Genomic DNA, 20,854 nt, shown 5'->3' with positions numbered 1-20,854 from the left:
TAACCGGCACACTAATATGGACTTGTGAGAAGTGGAAAAAAGGTCTAACCATTATGATTACGGCATACCTCTTCATAATTGTTTAGACTCACAAGTGTGCTATCTAAAGGAAGGTGTATGATTTTTGATAAAGTCTTATCAAAACAATCTAGTATCAGAAATCTGAACTTTGGTAAGAAAGTTAGCTGATTTTTTAGTACATGTCAAAGCTAGTGGGAACATAAGTGTTATGCTAATAATCATCATGTTAGTGGGAGCATGATAATTATGATAAGTATTGCAAGTTAGCAATGTTAATTATAGAAAACGAAAAAGTTGTTTTGCTATAATTAAGGGAGAGGAAATTATACTTCATCTCAAATCTATAAGCTTAGATTGTGAGGTTTTAATCATTTAGTCAAGGATATATATATATATATGAATTTCATGTTGGAATGGCTCAACATAAGGAAATTCTGTATATGGGTCCATTATTTGCGTTCTAAAATTCGATTATGATTACGGCATCCCTTTTCATAATCTGAATTATGAGAACTTGGCAAATTGAAATGGACATATTATAGCAAAAGACTGGTTAAGTCTTTATGTGAGACATCATGAATCGTGTCCCATATGCTTCGGATATAGGATCAATTACATGTGCTATATTCATCCGTTCTAAAATTTTCCAAATGCCTGGGGCATTAAGAAGGGAAAAGGTTTAGAACTGGATATGACTAAAAGGATTAAACAATTGTCGAGGACAATCTAAGGTTTACCAAAGATTGGTTACTCAAGGACAATTGGAAGTATAGTGATATTTTTGGAAGGACCATATTGACATAATCTGTAAGGAGGCAACTCTTGATCAGAAGTGATAGTCAAAATGGAATGTGGAAATGTTTCAAAGTTAAGATTTTTCAATCTGTGTAAGATTAAGGAAACTTAATGCAAGAAGGATGTTTCCAAGGAGCTGATCTCCTTTGGAATACTCTGTAATGATTGTTGCCAAGTCTTTGTGGTTTTGTGCATAATCGTTACAAGAGGATCAATGCATATAAGTTTAGAATCTAACAGATTTCAGTAGATGGCATGAATTTGGAATTCTTGCATTTGCAGTAAGGATTTGGGAGTGTGAAAAGAGAATCATTGAAGTTATGTTCAATGGATCTAGTTCACAAAGTAAAGATCATAGACAAACATAGTATGCATACTTGGTGTATGGCATGACTAGTGTTTAGAAAACATAGTGTACATGCTTGGAGCATGGGACAACTATTGTGTTAAATTCAAGAATAAAGTTGATAGCTGAAACAGTATACAATGAATAATGTGTAATCATATGGTGATAAATAAAAGGTGTTTTATTTATATTCATAAGTTCTGAGACCATATTGGATTCGATTATTATTGTGTTTCACTTTGCATGTTTTGACTTCCCGAATAAACTGGGTTATTCTTCCGGAATGACTAAGTTATTCAAACCATCCACAGTCGGTCATATGTTGGAAGTAGATATGAATTAAGACTGTCATGATGGGTTGTAGAGGTCTAAGGTGTTGGACAAGGCTACAACAATCATGAGTGCTCATAAGTTCTGAGTATTGGATTCAACCCGCGCTCATTGGAATCACTTATTGGATTTTATCACAAGTGATCATGAGACGATAATATCTTATATTCTTCAAACCTAGAGATATGAGTTGTTACTATGAGTTGATAGTACATTGATTGCACTAAACCGCATTTGGTAACTCTGTGCTATAAAACGTGCCTTTGTGTATGATTCAACAAGTAGTAGAACAAGCCATATGAGTCGAAGTTTATCCGTTCCTTTTACCTTTGGGATAAAAGTGATATCTGTGGGCCCCTCGATGATTTGATGATGACAAATGGAAGTGCTCGGCCGGGCCAGGACTGATTTGATTTGTTCAATTAGTCAGTCGTCATAAATCGGAAATCGGGAAACAACAAATGGACAGAGAGAATGATTATAATCCATGTCTCAGTCCATATGATATCTAGAATGGAGGAATATATGATCCCTTATCTAATGGACAAGTCACTGACAAAGGTCAGAGTTCATCTACAAGGTCAGAGTTCGACAGAAGCTTTTGAGAGCTACGATTGCCGGTTGGTTCCTGAAGTCATACGCAATAATAGTTTTAGACTTATCCAAGTGGGAGACTGTTGGATTAATGTCTAAGTCCATAACTATAATTGGTAAGATTTGACCCGACCCGGCATGGTCCATTTGGGTTGCATACCATCATGCACTTGGATAGACTTAATGAGAGAAATAAGACACTTATGGTTATTAATATATTATAAGTTCTAGTATATTAATAATAAGAATAATAAGATTATTTAATTAGTATTGATCAAGAATTAATCTAGGATTAATTAAGTGATCAAAAGAAGACTAATTAAATATATGGGTTGATTGTGTAAATCATCCATACTTGTATAGTGGGCTAATGCTCCATGGATAATCAAGTTGGGCTAAAACCCATAGGATGGTCCATGGATGCTCCATGGTGTATTTGTACCCATGGATCCAAGGAAATGGAAAGCCATGACAATTAAGAGTTTACCCTAATTGTAACACTATATAAAGATATTATTCTTGGCAAAATCGGGCGACTAGTATTATTCTAGAGAGGGCTAGCCGATTTCATGAGTTGTAAGAATTCTCTCAAGTTATTCTAAGTGTTTTGATGATTGTGACTCCATTTGAGGTGTCACACTTGGGGCACTAGGCACTCAAGCTTCATGAAGACTTTCTACACCAAAGAGGTATGTATTCTATCTTGCTATAGTCATTGTTTTGTATGCTAGATTAGGATAATACCTTGGAAGTTCTTATTTGCATGTATAATAGAGAAAACATAGATCCAAGGTATTTAGGGTTGCATGTACACTTAGGAGTGTTAGAATGCTCAAAACCCATCAAACACCTCTCTTCTCTCTCAAAGATCTTCAACCGAAAACACCCCTTTGCTCTCAAATATCATCCTCCTTCTCTTTTTCTTCAAGAGAACTTGCTAGGACCTTCAATTAATCATCATTCATCAAGAATTTTGGGTCGTGAACTCAAGAACACCAAGTTTTCTTGGGTCGTCAACACCCAGCTGATCGTGAACTCCTTACAACCACTTGATTTCGATTCTAATACCTCTTTGGTAAGTGATTCTTGCATCCTAGGTTGTTTCCCTAATTCCTTAAAGGTTATAATTGCTAATTGAATGCCATTATGTTGCATAAATTGCCATTTAGGACTTGTTTTGTCTCGGGAACTAGCTTATGGAGTCAATCAACCTATATCGAACATTCAATTGAATCACCCACATAAGGTGAGTTCATACCCCTACAAATTACAGTTGTATATGCTTTTTAATGCTTTTAGGGGGAGAGTACAAGTGGAACACAATATAATTGTGTTAACCACTTACATGTGAAAACATCAAACAAAGGATTTCTTATACTTTCATAAGTTGTTAAAAATCATTTCAAGAACTCTTTTAAGCTATTTTAGACTACTATTTATTATCAAAAAACGTATTCAGTTATATATTTATGTATAAGTATGCTTTCACAGACTTAGGACTATTGCTAAATACCTTACTCCTGTTCCTTGTTTGGTTATGGGCTTAGGGTAGGATCACTAGTCCGACTGTCGGTTAAATCATAGTTATACTTACCAAATATATAAGTGAATATAAACCTCCATTTTTAAAGTACATATTTAACTCAGTTGCTTATGTTGAACAATTGAGTCTTTTCTACAAATCAGTAACAATTCAAACAAACATACTAGTAAACTATAATAGGTATAGTTTATAGAATCACTACATATTATTTCTAGAACAGAGAAACATACATGAGTTAGTACATACATACTATTACTATTCATTACAAAGTATACTATTCATTTACAAGAACAAGAAGGAACACACATACTATAACAAGAATAAGAAGGAACATACATACTACAGCAAGAACAAGATATCCAAAATGTAAGATACTATTTCATGGCATAGCAATATCCTTACTATGTCACGTTTTATAACCAAAGTCTCTTGGAGGGAGAGCGTGAGTTTGTGTATAGATCTATATAGGATTGACCATCCTACACCTTGCTGCTAGCTACAGTGGGACCTGTAGTTCTACGGGTGACAAATGTCATACCATTTTCGACACTTGAAGAACGTCGTGTTGTTATACTAGTCTATCAAGTATGGTTATACCTTTATCACATTTTAACCTAATTTAACCAGTTTGGTTTATAAGGTAGTTAATGCATTCAGTAGTGTATTTTATACAATACTAGTGTAAATCTTCATTTTCCATTACATTTATACAATGATATTCTCACACGAGAAATGCATACTATTTTTAGAGTAAAGATAGTTTTACAAATATGGAAAACATTACATTTATACTATTTCAAGTACAAACACACATTTTACACTTTATTCAAGAGAACAGAACACACAAAACAGTTGAGTCTTGGTAGAAGACTGCTTTTCTTTTTAGTAAAAAATATAGGATTTTCTAGGAAGTATACAAACATTTTCATCACACAATTACCAACATTTTCATGAAACGAATGTAAACTTTTGACACTAAAATACTTATGAACTCGTCAACTTAAATGTTGATTCTCTCTTTCAAAATAACTTGTATTCTCAGGTCACCAGTAGGCATGTACATTGGACTAGATTTTGAGAAGACGGAGCATGTTAAAGACTCGTCTTTTATTTTGATATATTATTTTTGGTGTCTTACAACTATACACAGAACTCACTTGTATAAACTATATTATTAATGCAATGGATTTTGTTGCTTGTTTTACTATTATGCATTTTTATGATATTGTACATGACGTCTTCCGCCCCCGAACGTTTCCGCCGTTCTCGGTTTAGGGGTGTGACATTGAAGCCACCACCGAGAAATCCACATGAACACGGCCATCACTCCAGCAAAAACGCAGCCCCTCTTACTCTTTCAATAAATCAAATTCTCTTCTTACTTCTTTCTTAAAATTGACTTCAAAACAACCATCAAGTCATAATCGTTTTGCTTCAATCAAAATCGATGATAGTTTCAGATATATGTTGCAGATATTTGGGGTTGGGTTTTTTCTTACTCTAAACTCTCAAGAATAAACCCCGAAATCAAATAGGAAGTCGAATATATATGTTCTTGAGCTCTTTTCTCTCTCTTCAGATGAAAATGTAGTTGTATGTGGGTCTTTAAAAAAGAATCTAAACTTCATAGGTGTATGTGTGAATTCGAATCTGAAAACCCAAACATGTTTGGGTGTATGTGTGTGTGAAGTTAATTCAAGAAAACAAACATACGGGTGTGAATATCAAGAACATCTTTATGTCAAAGTGATCTTGGGGGGATCTAAACTCTCTTTCTTCTCTTTCCTCTTTCAAGAACAAAATCAAAATTGAACATGTAAGTTTGTTAATGAAGGGGTTGAATAGATGAACACCATCTTTGGGTTCATATGATCTGGAAGTGTGTGTTCATAAGATGTGGATTTCTTTCGTTCTCTTACGACCATTTTTTTTTGAGAGAGAGAGAGAGAGAGAGAGAGGTCTCCTGTTATATTTTAACTATTAAAATAAATAAAAAAAAATTATATTTAAAAAATAAAGAATAAATATCCTAAAGGTATTACAGTCATTTCAATATTTGGATTGACAAAATCCATATAAAAACATGGCTAAAACGACCATATAGCTGAAAAATCGAAATTTTGACTAAAACTCAAAAAATATACATACCACACGTACCATTTTTCAGTTTAAAAAAAAAAAAAACAAAAAACACCTTGACACTAAATTTAGTATTAATAAAATAACAACAAATCCTCTCATTTTGTGATTCCATTATATTCAACGTCCATTTAAGGACCAAACTAGACAAACCAACAAAACTGCTTATATTTTTAGTTTTTTACTAACCATTGAAAACCGATAATTGCATAGGCAATTTCGTTTGGTTGACTAAGAAGATAAGACATTTATTCTAGAGAAAATGACAAAAATAGCCAATTACACTAATTGCATTACAAAAATAGCCAAAAAAAATCGGGATTGCATATTTAGCCACCCATTTCGCAGATGAGAAGGCCCCATCTGCGAAATGGGCATCTCATCTGCGAATGTACAAGTGCCTGAAGCACAACTGTGCTTCAGGCACTTGTACATTCGCAGATGAGATGCCCATTTCGCAGATGGGGCCTTCTCATCTGCGAAATGGGTGATTTTTAGGTATAAAAACGTTTTTTTTTTTTTTTTTCATTTTCACCATTCTCTACACAAAAACTCTCTCTAACTTTGGGCTTCTCTCGGAATTTTGGCTAGTTTTTGAAGAAAATGGAGGATTATGTCAACAACCCCGCAAATATGGTTAGATTTTAACTCTTTTAATGTTTAAAGTTATTTTTTTTTTAAAGTTAATTTTGTTGTGTTTGATAGTTTTAGTATATTTTTAGTATACTTAAAGTTTAAATGCAAGTAGAGACAAGTAGATAATGTTTACAATTTGTGATTTTTGTAGTTTTTTTAGTTGTTGTATAACCTGAAATCTTGTAAATTTTTATCCTATAATTGTTTATATAAACTGCAAAATAGTTGTTTGTATATATATTTGTCGTATAACATTTGTATAAGTTGAAAATTTGTCGTATATATATTGTTAGAAATTGTTTTTATTTGTCGTATAAGTTGAAAATTTTGTATAAAGTAGTCGTATAACTTGCAAAATTGTTAGTTTGGTTGTCGTTTTATTTTTAAATTTTTTTGTTTATATGGTTATATAATGTTAGTTTTAATTAGAAAGATAAAAATTGTTTATATATTTGTCGTTTAAGTTGAAAATTTGTTTAAGTTGAAAATATGTTTAAGTTGAAAATATTTATATAATTATGTATGATATTGCTTTCTATCGTAAATATATTTGTTGTATAACTTGGAAAATTGTTTATATATGTGTATGTTATTGTTTTTTATCGGGGAAATATATATATTAGTAATTAAGAAAGTATTTGCAGTTCGTAATCATATATTTAAAAAAAAATATAGATTTTTTAGTTATCTAATTTGTTTTTGTGTTTTTTTTTTGCAGCATGATTTTAGTTTAATGAATACGAAAGCCTTTGCGAACCTAAAAGGCTCTGGCGGTAACATATGGGAAGTCTTTGAAGTTTTAGATGATGCCCGACGTGCTATTTTCAGAAATACCGTCTTTGGCTATTTTATTGATGTCCCTCGTTTACAAGGGGACGCTTTATTGTTTCATAAAATGTTCCTTCATCAGATCCGGCCGGACCCTGTTTTATCTCCAGATGGAATAAAACGTTTATATTTTCGAGTAGGCAATACCAAAATGGTTTATGGGCTGGAAGAGTTTTGTTTGATTACCGGGTTCAATTTTGGGGAGTATCCAAAAAACATTGCGAGAAAAGGGTCGGAAAAATTAATAAGCAGTAAAAAAAGATGTTTACTGCGTGAACGGCTATTTCCGGACCATACTAATAGTTCGGTGAAAATCGGCGACCTGAAAAGTTTAATTTTAAATCAAACATTCCTAGCACTTGACGACCTTGATGCAGTTAGAGTATGTTTGATATGCATTTTGTGTGAAGGTTTTTTGGGCAAAGAAGTTAACGATCGGGTGCCACAAGATTGGTTTTATTTGGCTGAGAATTTGGATCTCTGGAATAGGTATATTTTCTTTACGTTAAAAGTTCTATTTTATTAAAGTTATAATTTATATAATAATCAATTTTGTTTTTTTTTTGTTTTGTTAGCTTCGCTTGGGGTAGCTATCTATGGGATTTTACTTATGTTGACCTTGAGGATACGTGGAATAAGATACATCATTATTTATCACTTCCTGAGCGTGGTCAAATTTTAAAGTATTCCGTCTCAGGATTTACTGCTCCAATTAGGGTATAAAAATTTTATTATATTTAAATTGTTTTATTGTTATATTTTTTATTTTAATTTTAACTTTTATTACTGTTATTGTACAAAATTGTAGATATGGATATATGAGATGATTCCGGCTGTTCGTGCATGTGGATTTGCATTGAGAAAAAATAAAGACTTGCCTCGGATGAAAAGATGGAGCGGAACAAAAAAATTGAAATGGGTTGACGTGAACAAGATTTGGTCAAAGATGCAGGTTTAAAAATAATTCGTTTATTATTAATAAAGTTGATTATTATAGTTTTATATGCATTTTTAATATGTTTAATTTTTTAGGAGGGGCTACCACCAAGACAAAACATGTTACCGGGTGATGGTGAGATGACATCTTTTTATTATATGTCATTTCAAGAGTATGTATATGGTGAAGGGAAAGCAGTTCCATCCCCAGTACGGGACCATTTTAGGAGACAAGACGAATCTTCGTCTAGTATGTCGTCCAGTGGTCGCTCTCATGGTAGAGGTCGGGGCAGTGGGAAACACAAGCTAGACGAGTTGTTGAAACGGGTACATGCACTGGAGCAGCATGTGTTTATGAATCAACAAAAACCTACAGAGGTTTTTTATGAAGAAGTGAATAATGAACAATTTTGGAACGACATTATTTTTGAGGAACCGACAGTGTCACAAAGAAATTATGATGAACAGGTTAGTTACACGCTACATTATTTATTAAATTTTATTAACATATATGAATACCTGTGTTCATATTTTATATTTGAAAATATAGGTTGTGCAAGATGAAGTGATGAATAAAAACAATACAACTCAAAATGTTTTTGGTGATACTCAAAACGACAAGGTTGTTATAGATGTTACCTTTACGATTTTAATAATTACTTTTTAATAAAGTGTCTTTCGTTATTAAGTAAAAAGTTATATTTTTAATGTAGGTGTTGGAGGAGAGTAATCAGTATGCGGGGAACAAATTTGATGATGATGTGTTTGATGTAAACGATTATAGTGAAGTTAAAGAGGTTATTATATAGTTACATTAATATTAATATTTTGTTTATTTAGATATTATTGGTTATTAAATTATGTGTATTTCGTTATTAAGTATAAAGTATTATCTTTAATGTAGGAGTGGGAGGAGAGGAATGACAATGCAGGGAACAAATTTGATGATGATGTGCCGGATGAAGACGAACTTATAATAATGGGAAATGTAGATTATTTTCATGATGATGATGATGACAAAGAAGTTACACCCGATAAACCTAGGAGTCGAAAACCATCACAATTTTTATGCACTCCTTACACCGAGGTATTCGTTTTATTTATAAACTGATGATTTTATGTTTATGTGAATTATCTGAAAGATATACATTTAAACATTTGAATATTGTTTTTAGTTGCACACGACACCGAAACAAAAAAGAAGAACAAAAAAGAAGGTTGGTATGAAATCAACAAGCCCCGTTCCTCCTCCAGTTTTTGGTGTTGCTCATGACTTCTCCATGTTGCGCCTGCAACCTTACGTAGCAGGCGGTGAGGATGTCATCCAAAATTATGTATTGCATTCATACGATGTGCAGCATCGTTTGTTTAATTTCGTGTTAGATAGAGATTTTTGGAGCTCATTGTTTGGGCATACACACGACGGATGGTTGGAGTCAGCGGTAAATAAATTGTTAATTAATTCTTTTAAAAGTTAATTGTTTTTTAGTCAATAACAAAAGTATCATGTGTGCAGCATATAACCATTTGGTACCGACTTTTGATGGAGAGACGGTTTGAGAGCGACCGACATACAATAATGCCTCCAAATTTTTTTGTTTCTCATGCTTTGGAAGAAGGACAGGACTGGAGGGCGTTTATGGCTGGTATTGCTACATACCCCAACTTCATGGTTGCTTGGTGGGATGTTGATACGGTAAACTTAATACTTTATATTGAAAATAATATCGTTTTTTTGTTATGTTTTTGTATTGTGATGTAAATAAACATAAATTTATTTTCTGATCCTTATACAGGTCTTATTGCCGATTCATTCATCCCCTAATCATTGGCTATTTGGGGAACTACGATTAGCGTCAATGGAAGTGCATATTTATGACAGTCTTGGTAGAGGTGCTTATGAAAAATTTCAATCCGAAGGAATCTTTTCCAAATTTGAACGTTAGGTGGCAAATTATTTGGACAAGATTAAGTATTGGGCGCGGAGGAACATCCCAAGGATTCCATTGAATATGCAATTCATTTATGAAGAAAACGTTCCCCAACAAAGTAGTCATTTGGGAGATTGCGGTGTTTTTCTTTGTATGTTTATGGAGCAATTGGTTTCAGGTCAACCAATACGTGTTCTTATTGACCCAAAGAACGCAGCTTTAGAGTTCCGTCTCCGGATGGCAAAAATTATTTGGGGGTCTAGTCTTGCTCCTCTGTAGTTGGATTATATAAATGTATATACAAATTAATGTTGGATTTCATTATTAGTTTATCTTTAGAGTTTACTCAACGGATGACAAAAAATATAACGTTACGACAATTACAACAATTTAATGACCTACTAATTACTTATCAATAAATTCAACATAAGAACGACCACAACATTTGTTTTAACGTTACAAATACAACAATTTATTGACCAAACAACTTCAAAACCATAAAAACAATATTGAAAAACTTACAACTTGTAAACAAGAACTGCCAAGAACAACACCCAACTACAAACCAACGCTATCTTTAACTTCTTATTTTCTGATTGAAAGAGCTTATTAGAGTTAGCTACTTTAGCTATTACCATAGAAGATTGGTCCTTCTCTTCATCAACCCAACTGATAAACCCGCATTTTGGTCCCTGTTAAATTTAATATCCACAGTAAGAAAATAAATTTGTGTCATGTAAACACGAGGGTTTAAATTTGAATGACGGTAAGAACATGATACCAAATACGGGCAAGCGTAGAACAATCTTCCTGGGTTTTTAGTTGTACCCGAAATCCTAACGATACGTTCTCCTCCACAATTGCAGTATGCCATTAGCCTTCTTATTCTTTTAAATCGGAGGTAGTTTCTCAGTTAAATTTTTTCATAATGAGTGACACCCATTTATAGAATAAATCATATTACGGACAATTCTTTTTGACTATGAAATAAACTGGTTTGACTATGAATTCAAAAAGTTCAACTATGGAATGCAGACAAGTACATTCTGTAGTATTGTCATGTCGGTCAGTGAAATTTGACTATGAAATGAACTGGTTTGACTATGAATTCAAAATGTTCAACTATGAAATGCAGACAAGTACATTCTGTAGTATTGTCATGTCGGTCAGTGAAATTTGACTATGAAATGAACTGGTTTGACTATGAATTCAAAATGTTCAACTATGAAATGCAGACAAGTACATTCTGTAGTATTGTCATGTCGGTCAGTGAAATTTGACTATGAAATGAACTGGTTTGACTATGAATTCAAAATGTTCAACTATGAATTTAAAGGGTTAAACTATGAATTTTGATCAGTAGAGATACAATATCTTCTATTTATAATTCCATTTGTGTGATCATTGTAGAGCACAATTATCGATATTGAAAATGAGTAGTCACAGCCAAAGAACCTTTTCTCAACTACCAATTTTCTTGCATAACCTTCAAAGAACAAATCATAATACCTTCACAGCCATTAAGAAAACCGATAACAACCGCTTTCAATTCTGTTTTGTGGCTTTAGGTTGCGTGGTATAACATACTTCTTTTATTGAGTTATACAATATTTCATGGTAATGTATGTCGATTAATTCTTACATAACACTAATATGTGTTCGTTTTTATGTAGATTCGTACCTTCCTTAGGTGCATGATACCGCTAATATATGTGGGTTATTTACCCCTTCTTGGGAGCTTTCTGACAACAATGTACTTCGTAGTGGCTTTAGATGGAAATCATGAGCCACTACTCTTAGCACTTGGTTTGGGAACCTTACAGTGTGAAGAATCATGGAGATGGTTCATGATGAGGTTAAGAGATTGTTTAGGTGAGGACATAGAGGTTGGTTTCATAAGCAACATGTGTGATAACATAGACTTTGGTGTTGACAGTGCCTACCCGGATTCCTATCATGGATATTGTCCTAAAGATATAGCTCGAAAGATACGTGAGTCTATCGGACATAACAATACGGAAGTCGAATCATTGTTTTGGAAGTCATGCAATGCATATAGCGTTGATGATTTTTACTTGTGTTTCGAAAGGTTGCAAAGTACATGTAGGCAACCACCTTTCTGCACCTTGCTTATGAGTCCAATTTACTGGCTTGACGATATACCGATTTCAAAATGGACAAGAGCATTTTTCCCAAAAATACATTACAATGTTAAATCGATTGACGTCCCTGAAATTTTGCAAATTATATCCTCACGTGAGTTTCCTATAACAACGATAATTGAGTTAACCACCACGTCGATAAAATCAAAGTATGCTGAACGGGCCGAACTGGCTGGTAAGGGAGATTGTTATATTTTGTTTTTTTTTATTGTCATGCTATTTTTATTAAAATATCAAATTTTACAGGGAGGTTGTCTGGTGGGTTGACCCCTTACGTTGAGAGTAAGGTTCAAAAAAGTCTCAGCAAGTCTTACAATTGTAATGCAAAACGTTTGTATGGGGATACATTTGAAGTCCATGACACTTTTGCCACCAGCAACGTACAACTTGAACGAAGGGTATGTAGTTGTGGTAAATGGCAAAAAAGTGGTATACCATGTGGCCACGCTATAGCATGTCTAAGAACTCGTACATCTGAGTCCATTCAGAGAATGGTTGAATACAAGTTCACTAATTATGTGTATCGAGTTGCATATGGATCTGAGTTGGTGAATGGTATACCATCATATGAGCATTGGGAAATACCAAATGAAACGGTGGTCCTGTTACCTCCCTCAATGCAGTAGTTATTCATGTAGCACATTTATGTTTTATGTAGTATTATGTATTAGTTTTTTATGTACTCCGTTTTTATTTTACTGCTGTGTTACGTATTAGTTATCCATGTACCCAGTTTATTTTTTATGTCGTATTATGTGTTAGTTATTTATGTACCCCGGTTTTATTTTATTGCTTTCTAAATATTGGCTATTGAGGGAACAACATACATTAAAAGAAATGGACGTTTATTAAATAGTAACGACTAGACACATACAACAACAAGCAACTTAAATAACGAAAAACAATTAACTTAACCAACATGCATATTAAAAATAAGGGACATTCTTTAAAACATTCCATGCATCTAAGTGGGTAAACTCGCTACCATCGTATTGAAAGCGGTATAGTTCCAAAGCCACCTGTCGTAGAATGTCTTCATCCGTATTTGCATGTTCGTTATCCAACTCGTTATAAATACGTTGAAATTGTTTCACCTTCATTTTCATATCCAGAAACTTCGCTTTGACATCTCTTCTTCTTCGATATTGATTGCGGTTCATTAAATGGTGAAACAAATGACAGACACGAGACCAAAATGATCCGGCACGAACTTGTGGGGGACCCGGTGGAAAATCCACCTCTACAGTTGTAATCCAAGCTTGAACCAAAGCGACCTCCTCTGCGTTCCTCCATATACGTGGTGAGTCCATAATTGCAAGGAGGGAAGTAATAGAATACAATTACAACGGATATTGAAATCTATTTATAACGACTCCTTACTTTCCTGGTGCAATGAGTTGTCAACTCAAACAGCAATGTATTGTGTTGTCATTCAACCGGGGATGAATTGTCAACTCGAACAGTGATCTGTTGTGTTATAAGTATAGTACACTGCATTCGTCAGTTAATTTTGACTATGAATTGCAGACATATTAGAAGTTTGGACTGCGATTTTGTGTAGAAACTACTATAAATTAACCCTAAGTTACATGCAAAACGTTATTAAATTAACCAATATAGTTGTTCAAATATTGTTTTTTAGATTCTACCCTCTTTGTTTCAATCCAAATGACTTCTATATCATGGAGCAATGAAGAGTTCTTGGTTCTTACACATGCTTATATTCATGTGTACGAGACAAGCAAGTTGAATGATCCAATGTTTTGGAGCCGTCTAACAAATATTTTCAATGCTGAAAACCGAATGGCTACAAGAAACGATCGTGACGAACTAGACATCTTAGCAAGATGGTATGAAATGAAAACCGAAGTTCTATTATTCAACGATCTTTATACTAAAATTGACGACACCCGTTTAAATGCTACTGTGGATGTCATCTTGGAAGCTGCTAAGGAGGAATACAAGTCATTAAGTAACGGGTTGGAATTCCAGTTTCAAGCCCCTTGGAATATTTTGAAATATATCCCGTTTGTTTAAAATCTATTTTAGTTTATTATTTGAGTACTAGGTTATTTTCATGTACTAGGTTATTTTCATGTATTTCTTATGTATTTCGTATGTATTTCGTTTGTTTAAAATCTATTTTAGTTTATTATGTGAGTACTAGGTTATTTTCATGTATTTCGTATGTAATTCGTATGTATTTCATATGTTTAAAATATATTTTAGTTTAGTATGTGAGAAACTCGTATGATTAAGTTGAGTTAATATATTTTAGTTTATTATGTGAGAAACTCGTATGATTAACTTGGGTTAATAAATGGCCATTGCATTAGTTATCAAAATATATTAGAATACATTAGTAACAAGATTCCATGAACCATTAAAACATCACAACAATTACATGAAAAAAACGACATAATACGATCAAAGCATTAACGTAAAACACAAGTCCATGGCTTATTCTTAACACAAATTAGAGCGGTCTACTTGAAATACTGTTTATCTCTAACAACCTTCCAAACTTCCTCATATTCGAAGTCTCTGCCTTCATGCTCAAAGATGTAAAACTCTGTAACAACTTCCAAGAACTCTTCTTCGTCACGACAACGAACATTGTTACGTTTCGCATAACTACATGCTCGATTGAACCATGTCACTTCCTCCTTTACATCCGTCCACTTAGTAACAACATCTAATTTTTCTCTTTTTTGCCCTTCTCCCATCTCATGGTTAAACAAAGATGTGATGCGACTCCATTCATCACCAATTAGGCAATGCGGGGGAGCAAGTAACGGTTCACCATCCTTAACACTTAGCCAGCACCGTGTTAGAACTAACACCTCGTTTGTCGTCCATGGCCTTTCAGAATTGGAACCAGGTACTTCATTCAAAGAACTTGCTGCATTCGACGACATTTCTAATAATGGGAATTCGTTTCGTTTAGGTGATTTGGGTGTTTGGTTTATAGATCTTAAACATCTATTTATATAAATAAATAGACTATGAAATAATACTTTGACTACGAAATGGTTATATTTGGACTACGAATTTCAGCTTTATGCAGTGTTTTGTCATGTCAAACTGTCATTTATCTCTTGTCACTAAAGGGACCCACTAGGATGTGCAGGTTACTACAGTGACTTGTCATTACTGTCTAGTCATTTCAAAGTTGGACTTCTCATTACTGTCTAGTATGTATAAATACCACTTATTGCTCCAGTTTAATACAACATCGATTTTATTATGAGTTCCTCACACAAATTCGAAATTTGCTCATGCAACGAAGTAGATTGTTACTACTGTGATTCGGTAGACCCTTTTTTTACACCCTCTTCAGCCGGGTCATATATGTCACATGAAAATTTTGAAGAATTAAAGAAGGCTGAAGCACAACAAGAAGAGGACAAAGAGTCATCCCGACTTCTCACTCAACTTGCTAATGATATAGGTTCGGAATGCAAACAAGCTGAAGAATGGATTGACCTCAATAAAAACAAAATCAAAGAGCATAAAGATTGGATAAAAAAAGAGTAAGAAGGCAATCAAAACGACTGAAAAACGGCTTGCTGAGAAGGATGAGCAGTTGATACACATTATGGTAAAAAAGGATCGTTTCGAAGACAAAATGAGAATTAGGGATGACTATATAACAATGGAGAAAGAGAAGTACCCGTTGCAGTTCCCTGAGTTTAAAAATTAGTTATAAAGTTGTTGTAATATTATCATGAAACAGATTAGGTTGCCAAATGATCGTTTGTTGTTTTTTTTAAATAACATGTTGTAACTGTTAAAATAAATCTGCAAACTATATTTTATAATATAAAGGCTTCATTCATTGTTATAATCAACAAACTTAACTAAAATATGAAAGCATAGCAATGTCTTGTAAGAGTTAATAAAAATATTACAATACATAATAAGCTAACAACTCGTCATTACTCTTAATTTCTAGGTTGTTTTATATCAAAATCAGCGTTATGGGTTTGTGAGCAACCCGCTGAACCACCAATATTATATGCCATTTCTGCAGTAGAAATTATGTGACCTGCTCTGCTACCAGACGCCCTTCCAGTACAATTATTTCTCGTGTGTCCTAGGTGACCACATGTAGAACACTCTTTTATAATTGGACCCTCGCCTTGGGATGGAATGCGGTCTGTGTTTCTTGGCCTGCCTGGCTGACGTTTATCCATTATAGGTGGCTTAACAATCATCAAATCATCGGGGATCTCCCATTCGGATGGCTTCGGCAGAGGGTTTATTGATTCCTCATATGTTTTCCTCAGTGTTTCGGTAAAGTAAGCATTTAATGCAAACCTCGAGCAGTCTTGGTAATTGTTCACTGTTAAACATCTTATGACATGACCACAAGGTATCCCATCAAGTTGCCAATGCCTACATGTACATGTCATATGTTGAAAATCAACAATCACATTTTGTGCCCCCTTTTTGACCTCGCATTTCGTATTTGAGATCATGCGAACATCCCATTTGGTAAAATTTTTCTTGTTTTCTTTTACAACTTCATCCGCCCAAGGGGTAAGTGTTGTTGTTGCTTCCGCTAAAAAAACAGCCAAAATGAAGAAGTTAAAATCAATAACATCGAAACTAATAAAACATTAATATTACAAATTTACGTAATACCTGCAAAGTTACGTCTTTGAAACCACCATTGTTGCATTGTAGCACGAAAAAAATCAATCAACATAAGTATTGGCACCTTACGTGCGTGTCTAGATAATGCATTTATAGACTCCGCACTGTTGGACGACATAAGATTGTATCGGTTCCCTTTAAAATGTGCCCTTGACCAGGTTTCTGGATTTATACTTTTTAAGTACTCCCATACTGGTTCTTTTGTCTTTTTCATAACATCCATGGCAGCATCAAAAGCATCAACTGTGTACGCCCTACACGCCTCCCAAAAAATTCCTTTAACCGTCTTACTCTTGCCGAATCTAGATACTATGTTGAAATACAAATGGACACCACATATTCCATGATGAGCGTGAGGAAAAATGTTGGCAACGGATGTTGCTATAGATGGAGACCTATCAGATATAATTGTAAGCTCCTGCATATTTCCTATGCAATCACGTAGTTTTTGAAAAAACCATGTCCAAGAATCAGTACACTCATTTTTGCATATACCATATGCAACCGGTAATATTTGATTTTGTCCGTCCTTAGTAACTGCAAGTAGCATGGTACCTTTGAACTCGCCCTTTAGGTGAGCTCCATCTACTACTAGGGTCGGCTTACAAAAATTGACAAAAGCTCGTACCTACAATACATTGTATATCTATTCAAATACACCAAAATAAATATTAAAAAAAATTAGAACATGATAATACTAACCGAGCAACCGAGTGCGACGTACAAAAACTCAAACCGATCATCAGCATCTGTTTTAATATGTGTGACAGTACCCGGATTATGTTTGGCCAAGTTGTGACAATACGCCGGAAGTTTGGTAAAAGAATCCTCTTTCGTACCCCTTAACGACAACAATGCATATTGTTTCGCACGCCATGCCTGATGGTATGAGATATTGATATTCAATTGAGCATTCATATCATTAACAATTTCTTTTCCCCGATAAACTCTACTATAGTCTTCAGCCAAAACATCAGCAACATATTCACCCAAAACATATTTGTTTGCTTGTCGATGATTAGGTTGCAACAATGTTGAAGAACATGTGTGTACATCAACAAATTTATTCACTTGGAAAAGTCCATCAGTATTTTTAATTGCTTTTGCTCTTAGTAACCAAGAACAATTTTTCGAAACACACACAGCTTCATACCTTGATTTGGTGGATCTACTTGTCCTCGTCTGGAAACCTTCTCGAAGACATTTTTTACCAATACACCGCTTTAAAAGTTCTTTGTTTTTAAATATACTCTCACATTGAATCTTTTGAAGATTAATGTCTACCATCTGTGTTGGGATATCTTCATTATTATCAACTGGCCATGCTGGTACAGGGGGCATACCGTAAAAAAGGTTATCGGGATACTTAGCTTTAACTTCATCACCCAACTCATCTCTATCGGAATTACTTTGTAGCTCGGTTATATCTAAACATACATCACCAACATCAACATAATGCCCGTAAACATGATTTTTTTCATTTTTTTGAGTTGAATTTTTTTTCTTTTTAGTTTTATCTACCACACGCCTATTCATAAGTTTAACTTCTTGTTCGGCAACATCATCACAACGACCACCAACATGATTAAGATATGTACCAACATCATCATCACCAACATACTTGTAATTCTCGGGATCCACATATTGAATAGGTGAATAACTAACATTAACATTTTCAGCAACACTGTGAAACTGAGGTACACTAGGAGTATTGAAAGTACCTATCGGATCGTTGCTCCCTTTAAAACTGCATAAATTACCAACAACTTCGTTTCCAATTTCACCGCCCCCATTAACCTCCTCAACTTCATCAACCACCACAAACACTTTCACAGCCCTTCCTCCACTACATTTGATTACGTTTATCAACATTCTAACATCCACGTCTTCAACTATAGCTATATAATAATTTAATTCAGGATGGTGGAAACGAAGACTAATTCTATATTTGTCTAACAAACCAATTTTGCTTCTTACCATAGATACAAAATCACTATAACTAATATACTCAGAAAATATCAAAGCAAATTCAGAAATACCTCCCTGTGGACATATGTATTCCAGATTAGTTCCATTAACTTGCCATCTCCCACCGGTTACAAGACAAACCAAATATTCAATCATTTTTTGAGCAAATTGTAGAGATAGAGAGTATTTCACAAACCAAATAACAACCAAAATGATATTTTTTCTACAAAAAATTTTATATAGCAAAGCCCATTTCGTAGTCAACCTTAAAAAAAAATAAAAAAAAAAAATAAAAAAAAATAAAAAAAATCATCATTTCGCAGATAGGATCAGAGTATTTCGCGAAATTACCCCTATTTATACCGAAAAATATTAAAAAAAAAAAAAAAAATCTCATCTGCGAATGTACAAGTGCCTGAAGCACAACTGTGCTTCAGGCACTTGTACATTCGCAGATGAGATGCCCATTTCGCAGATGGGGCCTTCTCATCTGCGAAATGGGTGGCTAAATATGCAATCCCGATTTTTTTTGGCTATTTTTGTAATGCAATTAGTGTAATTGGCTGTTTTTGTCATTTTCTCTTTATTCTATATTTAATTACCTAATTATGTATATAACATTAACTAATAAAATTATATAGTTTTGATTAATACATGTGTCACCCACTTGTAATCTTTCATATGGTTTTCTTTGATTTTGTGTTTATGCTTATTTGTTATTTCATTGCATCTGGAAATCAAAAATAAGTAACTTGCCGACCCTCTCCCTTTACGTCCTTCACCCAGCTAGGCAAACACATAGCACCTCAGTCGTTCAAGTTCAAGTTCACGTCGGATTACGAAATCTGGAATAATGATCGAAATTGAATGTCTTTAATCAAAAAACAATGAAAATTGTCATTGCCATTGAAAATAGTGTCATGGCCTAAATAAAGTCATCCAAGCCTTTACGTTGTTGATTTGATGCCATCTTTCATCATCTCCTTGATTGGTTGTCCCTAAAAAAGCCATCCTAAAATGAAGTAATTTCCAAATTCTGTTTTTGGAAACCTAAAACACAAGAGTATATATATATATATATATATATATATATATATATATATATATATATATATATATATATATATATATATATATATATATATATATATATATATTGGCAAGTGTATTGGAGAGGTGCAAACTGCTTTTGTTGAAGGAAGGAATATCCTGGATGGTCCACTGATTGTAAATGAACTTTGCTCATGGAGTAAGAAAGCAAAAAAGAAAATGTTGCTCTTCAAAGTGGACTTTGACAAAGCATTTGACTCAGTCAACTGGGAATACCTTGACTCGATTCAAATGCAACTGGGATTTGGAGATAAATGGCGAGGTTGGATTCAAGGTTGTTTACGATCTGCAAGAGCATCTGTGCTAATAAATGGGTCACCCACAAAGGAGTTCGGAATGGAGCGGGGAGTTAGACAGGGCGATCCACTGTCGTCTTTTCTTTTCATTATCGCCATGGAGGGGCTTAATATTGCAATAAAAACAGCTTGTGAGAAAGGCATTTTTACTAGGATATCCCTCCCACATTCGGAGACATCTATTTCTCATTTATTCTATGCGGATGATGCCCTATTCGTGGGTAAATGGAATAAGGAAAATATAAGGAATCTAGCAAGAATTCTAAGGTGTTTTCACGTAACTTCTGGCCTTAAGGTTAATTTCCACAAATCACGGGTAATTGGTGTTGGGGTAGACATGCAAGAGGTTACACGGTATGCCACTCCCCTCGGATGTGAATCGGCCAAACTCCCCTTCAACTACCTTGGTGTTCCGGTAGGAGGGAACATGAGGTTAAAGAAAAACTGGAGACCGGTGATTGATAGATTCCAGGCCAAACTATCCTTATGGAAGTCAAAAACACTTTCAATGGGGGGACGTCTCACTCTATGTAAGGCGGTTCTTGGTAATCTACCTACAT

At 34.1% G+C, this 20,854-nt stretch overlaps 2 protein-coding genes across 2 annotated transcripts; both read left to right on the top strand.

The window, feature by feature from the left end:
- Positions 1-7,088: 7,088 nt before the first annotated feature.
- On the top strand, positions 7,089-8,747 carry LOC128133766 (uncharacterized). Its single transcript, XM_052771309.1, has 4 exons — positions 7,089-7,721; positions 7,808-7,949; positions 8,041-8,184; positions 8,265-8,747. Exons 1-4 carry the CDS (start codon positions 7,138-7,140, stop codon positions 8,730-8,732), a joined length of 1,338 nt encoding a protein of 445 aa, XP_052627269.1. The 5' UTR covers positions 7,089-7,137; the 3' UTR covers positions 8,733-8,747.
- A 46-nt stretch (positions 8,748-8,793) lies between these two features.
- On the top strand, positions 8,794-10,530 carry LOC111903059 (uncharacterized). Its single transcript, XM_052771310.1, has 2 exons — positions 8,794-9,255; positions 9,344-10,530. Exons 1-2 carry the CDS (start codon positions 9,148-9,150, stop codon positions 9,644-9,646), a joined length of 411 nt encoding a protein of 136 aa, XP_052627270.1. The 5' UTR covers positions 8,794-9,147; the 3' UTR covers positions 9,647-10,530.
- The last annotated feature ends 10,324 nt before the right edge of the window (positions 10,531-20,854 follow it).

This window comes from Lactuca sativa, chromosome 4 (genome assembly GCF_002870075.4).
Source record: "Lactuca sativa cultivar Salinas chromosome 4, Lsat_Salinas_v11, whole genome shotgun sequence".
NCBI lineage: Eukaryota > Viridiplantae > Streptophyta > Magnoliopsida > Asterales > Asteraceae > Lactuca > Lactuca sativa.
This window is presented reverse-complemented; position numbering and strand designations above follow the sequence as displayed.

Coding starts and splice junctions, on each gene's coding strand:
- LOC128133766 (XM_052771309.1), top strand. CDS start 7,138: ATGAATACGAAAGCCTTTGCGAACCTAAAAGGCTCTGGCGGTAACATA. Junction 7,722..7,807: donor AATTTGGATCTCTGGAATAG/GTATATTTTCTT, acceptor TTGTTTTGTTAG/CTTCGCTTGGGGTAGCTATC. Junction 8,185..8,264: donor AGATTTGGTCAAAGATGCAG/GTTTAAAAATAA, acceptor TTAATTTTTTAG/GAGGGGCTACCACCAAGACA.
- LOC111903059 (XM_052771310.1), top strand. CDS start 9,148: ATGGGAAATGTAGATTATTTTCATGATGATGATGATGACAAAGAAGTT. Junction 9,256..9,343: donor TATGCACTCCTTACACCGAG/GTATTCGTTTTA, acceptor TATTGTTTTTAG/TTGCACACGACACCGAAACA.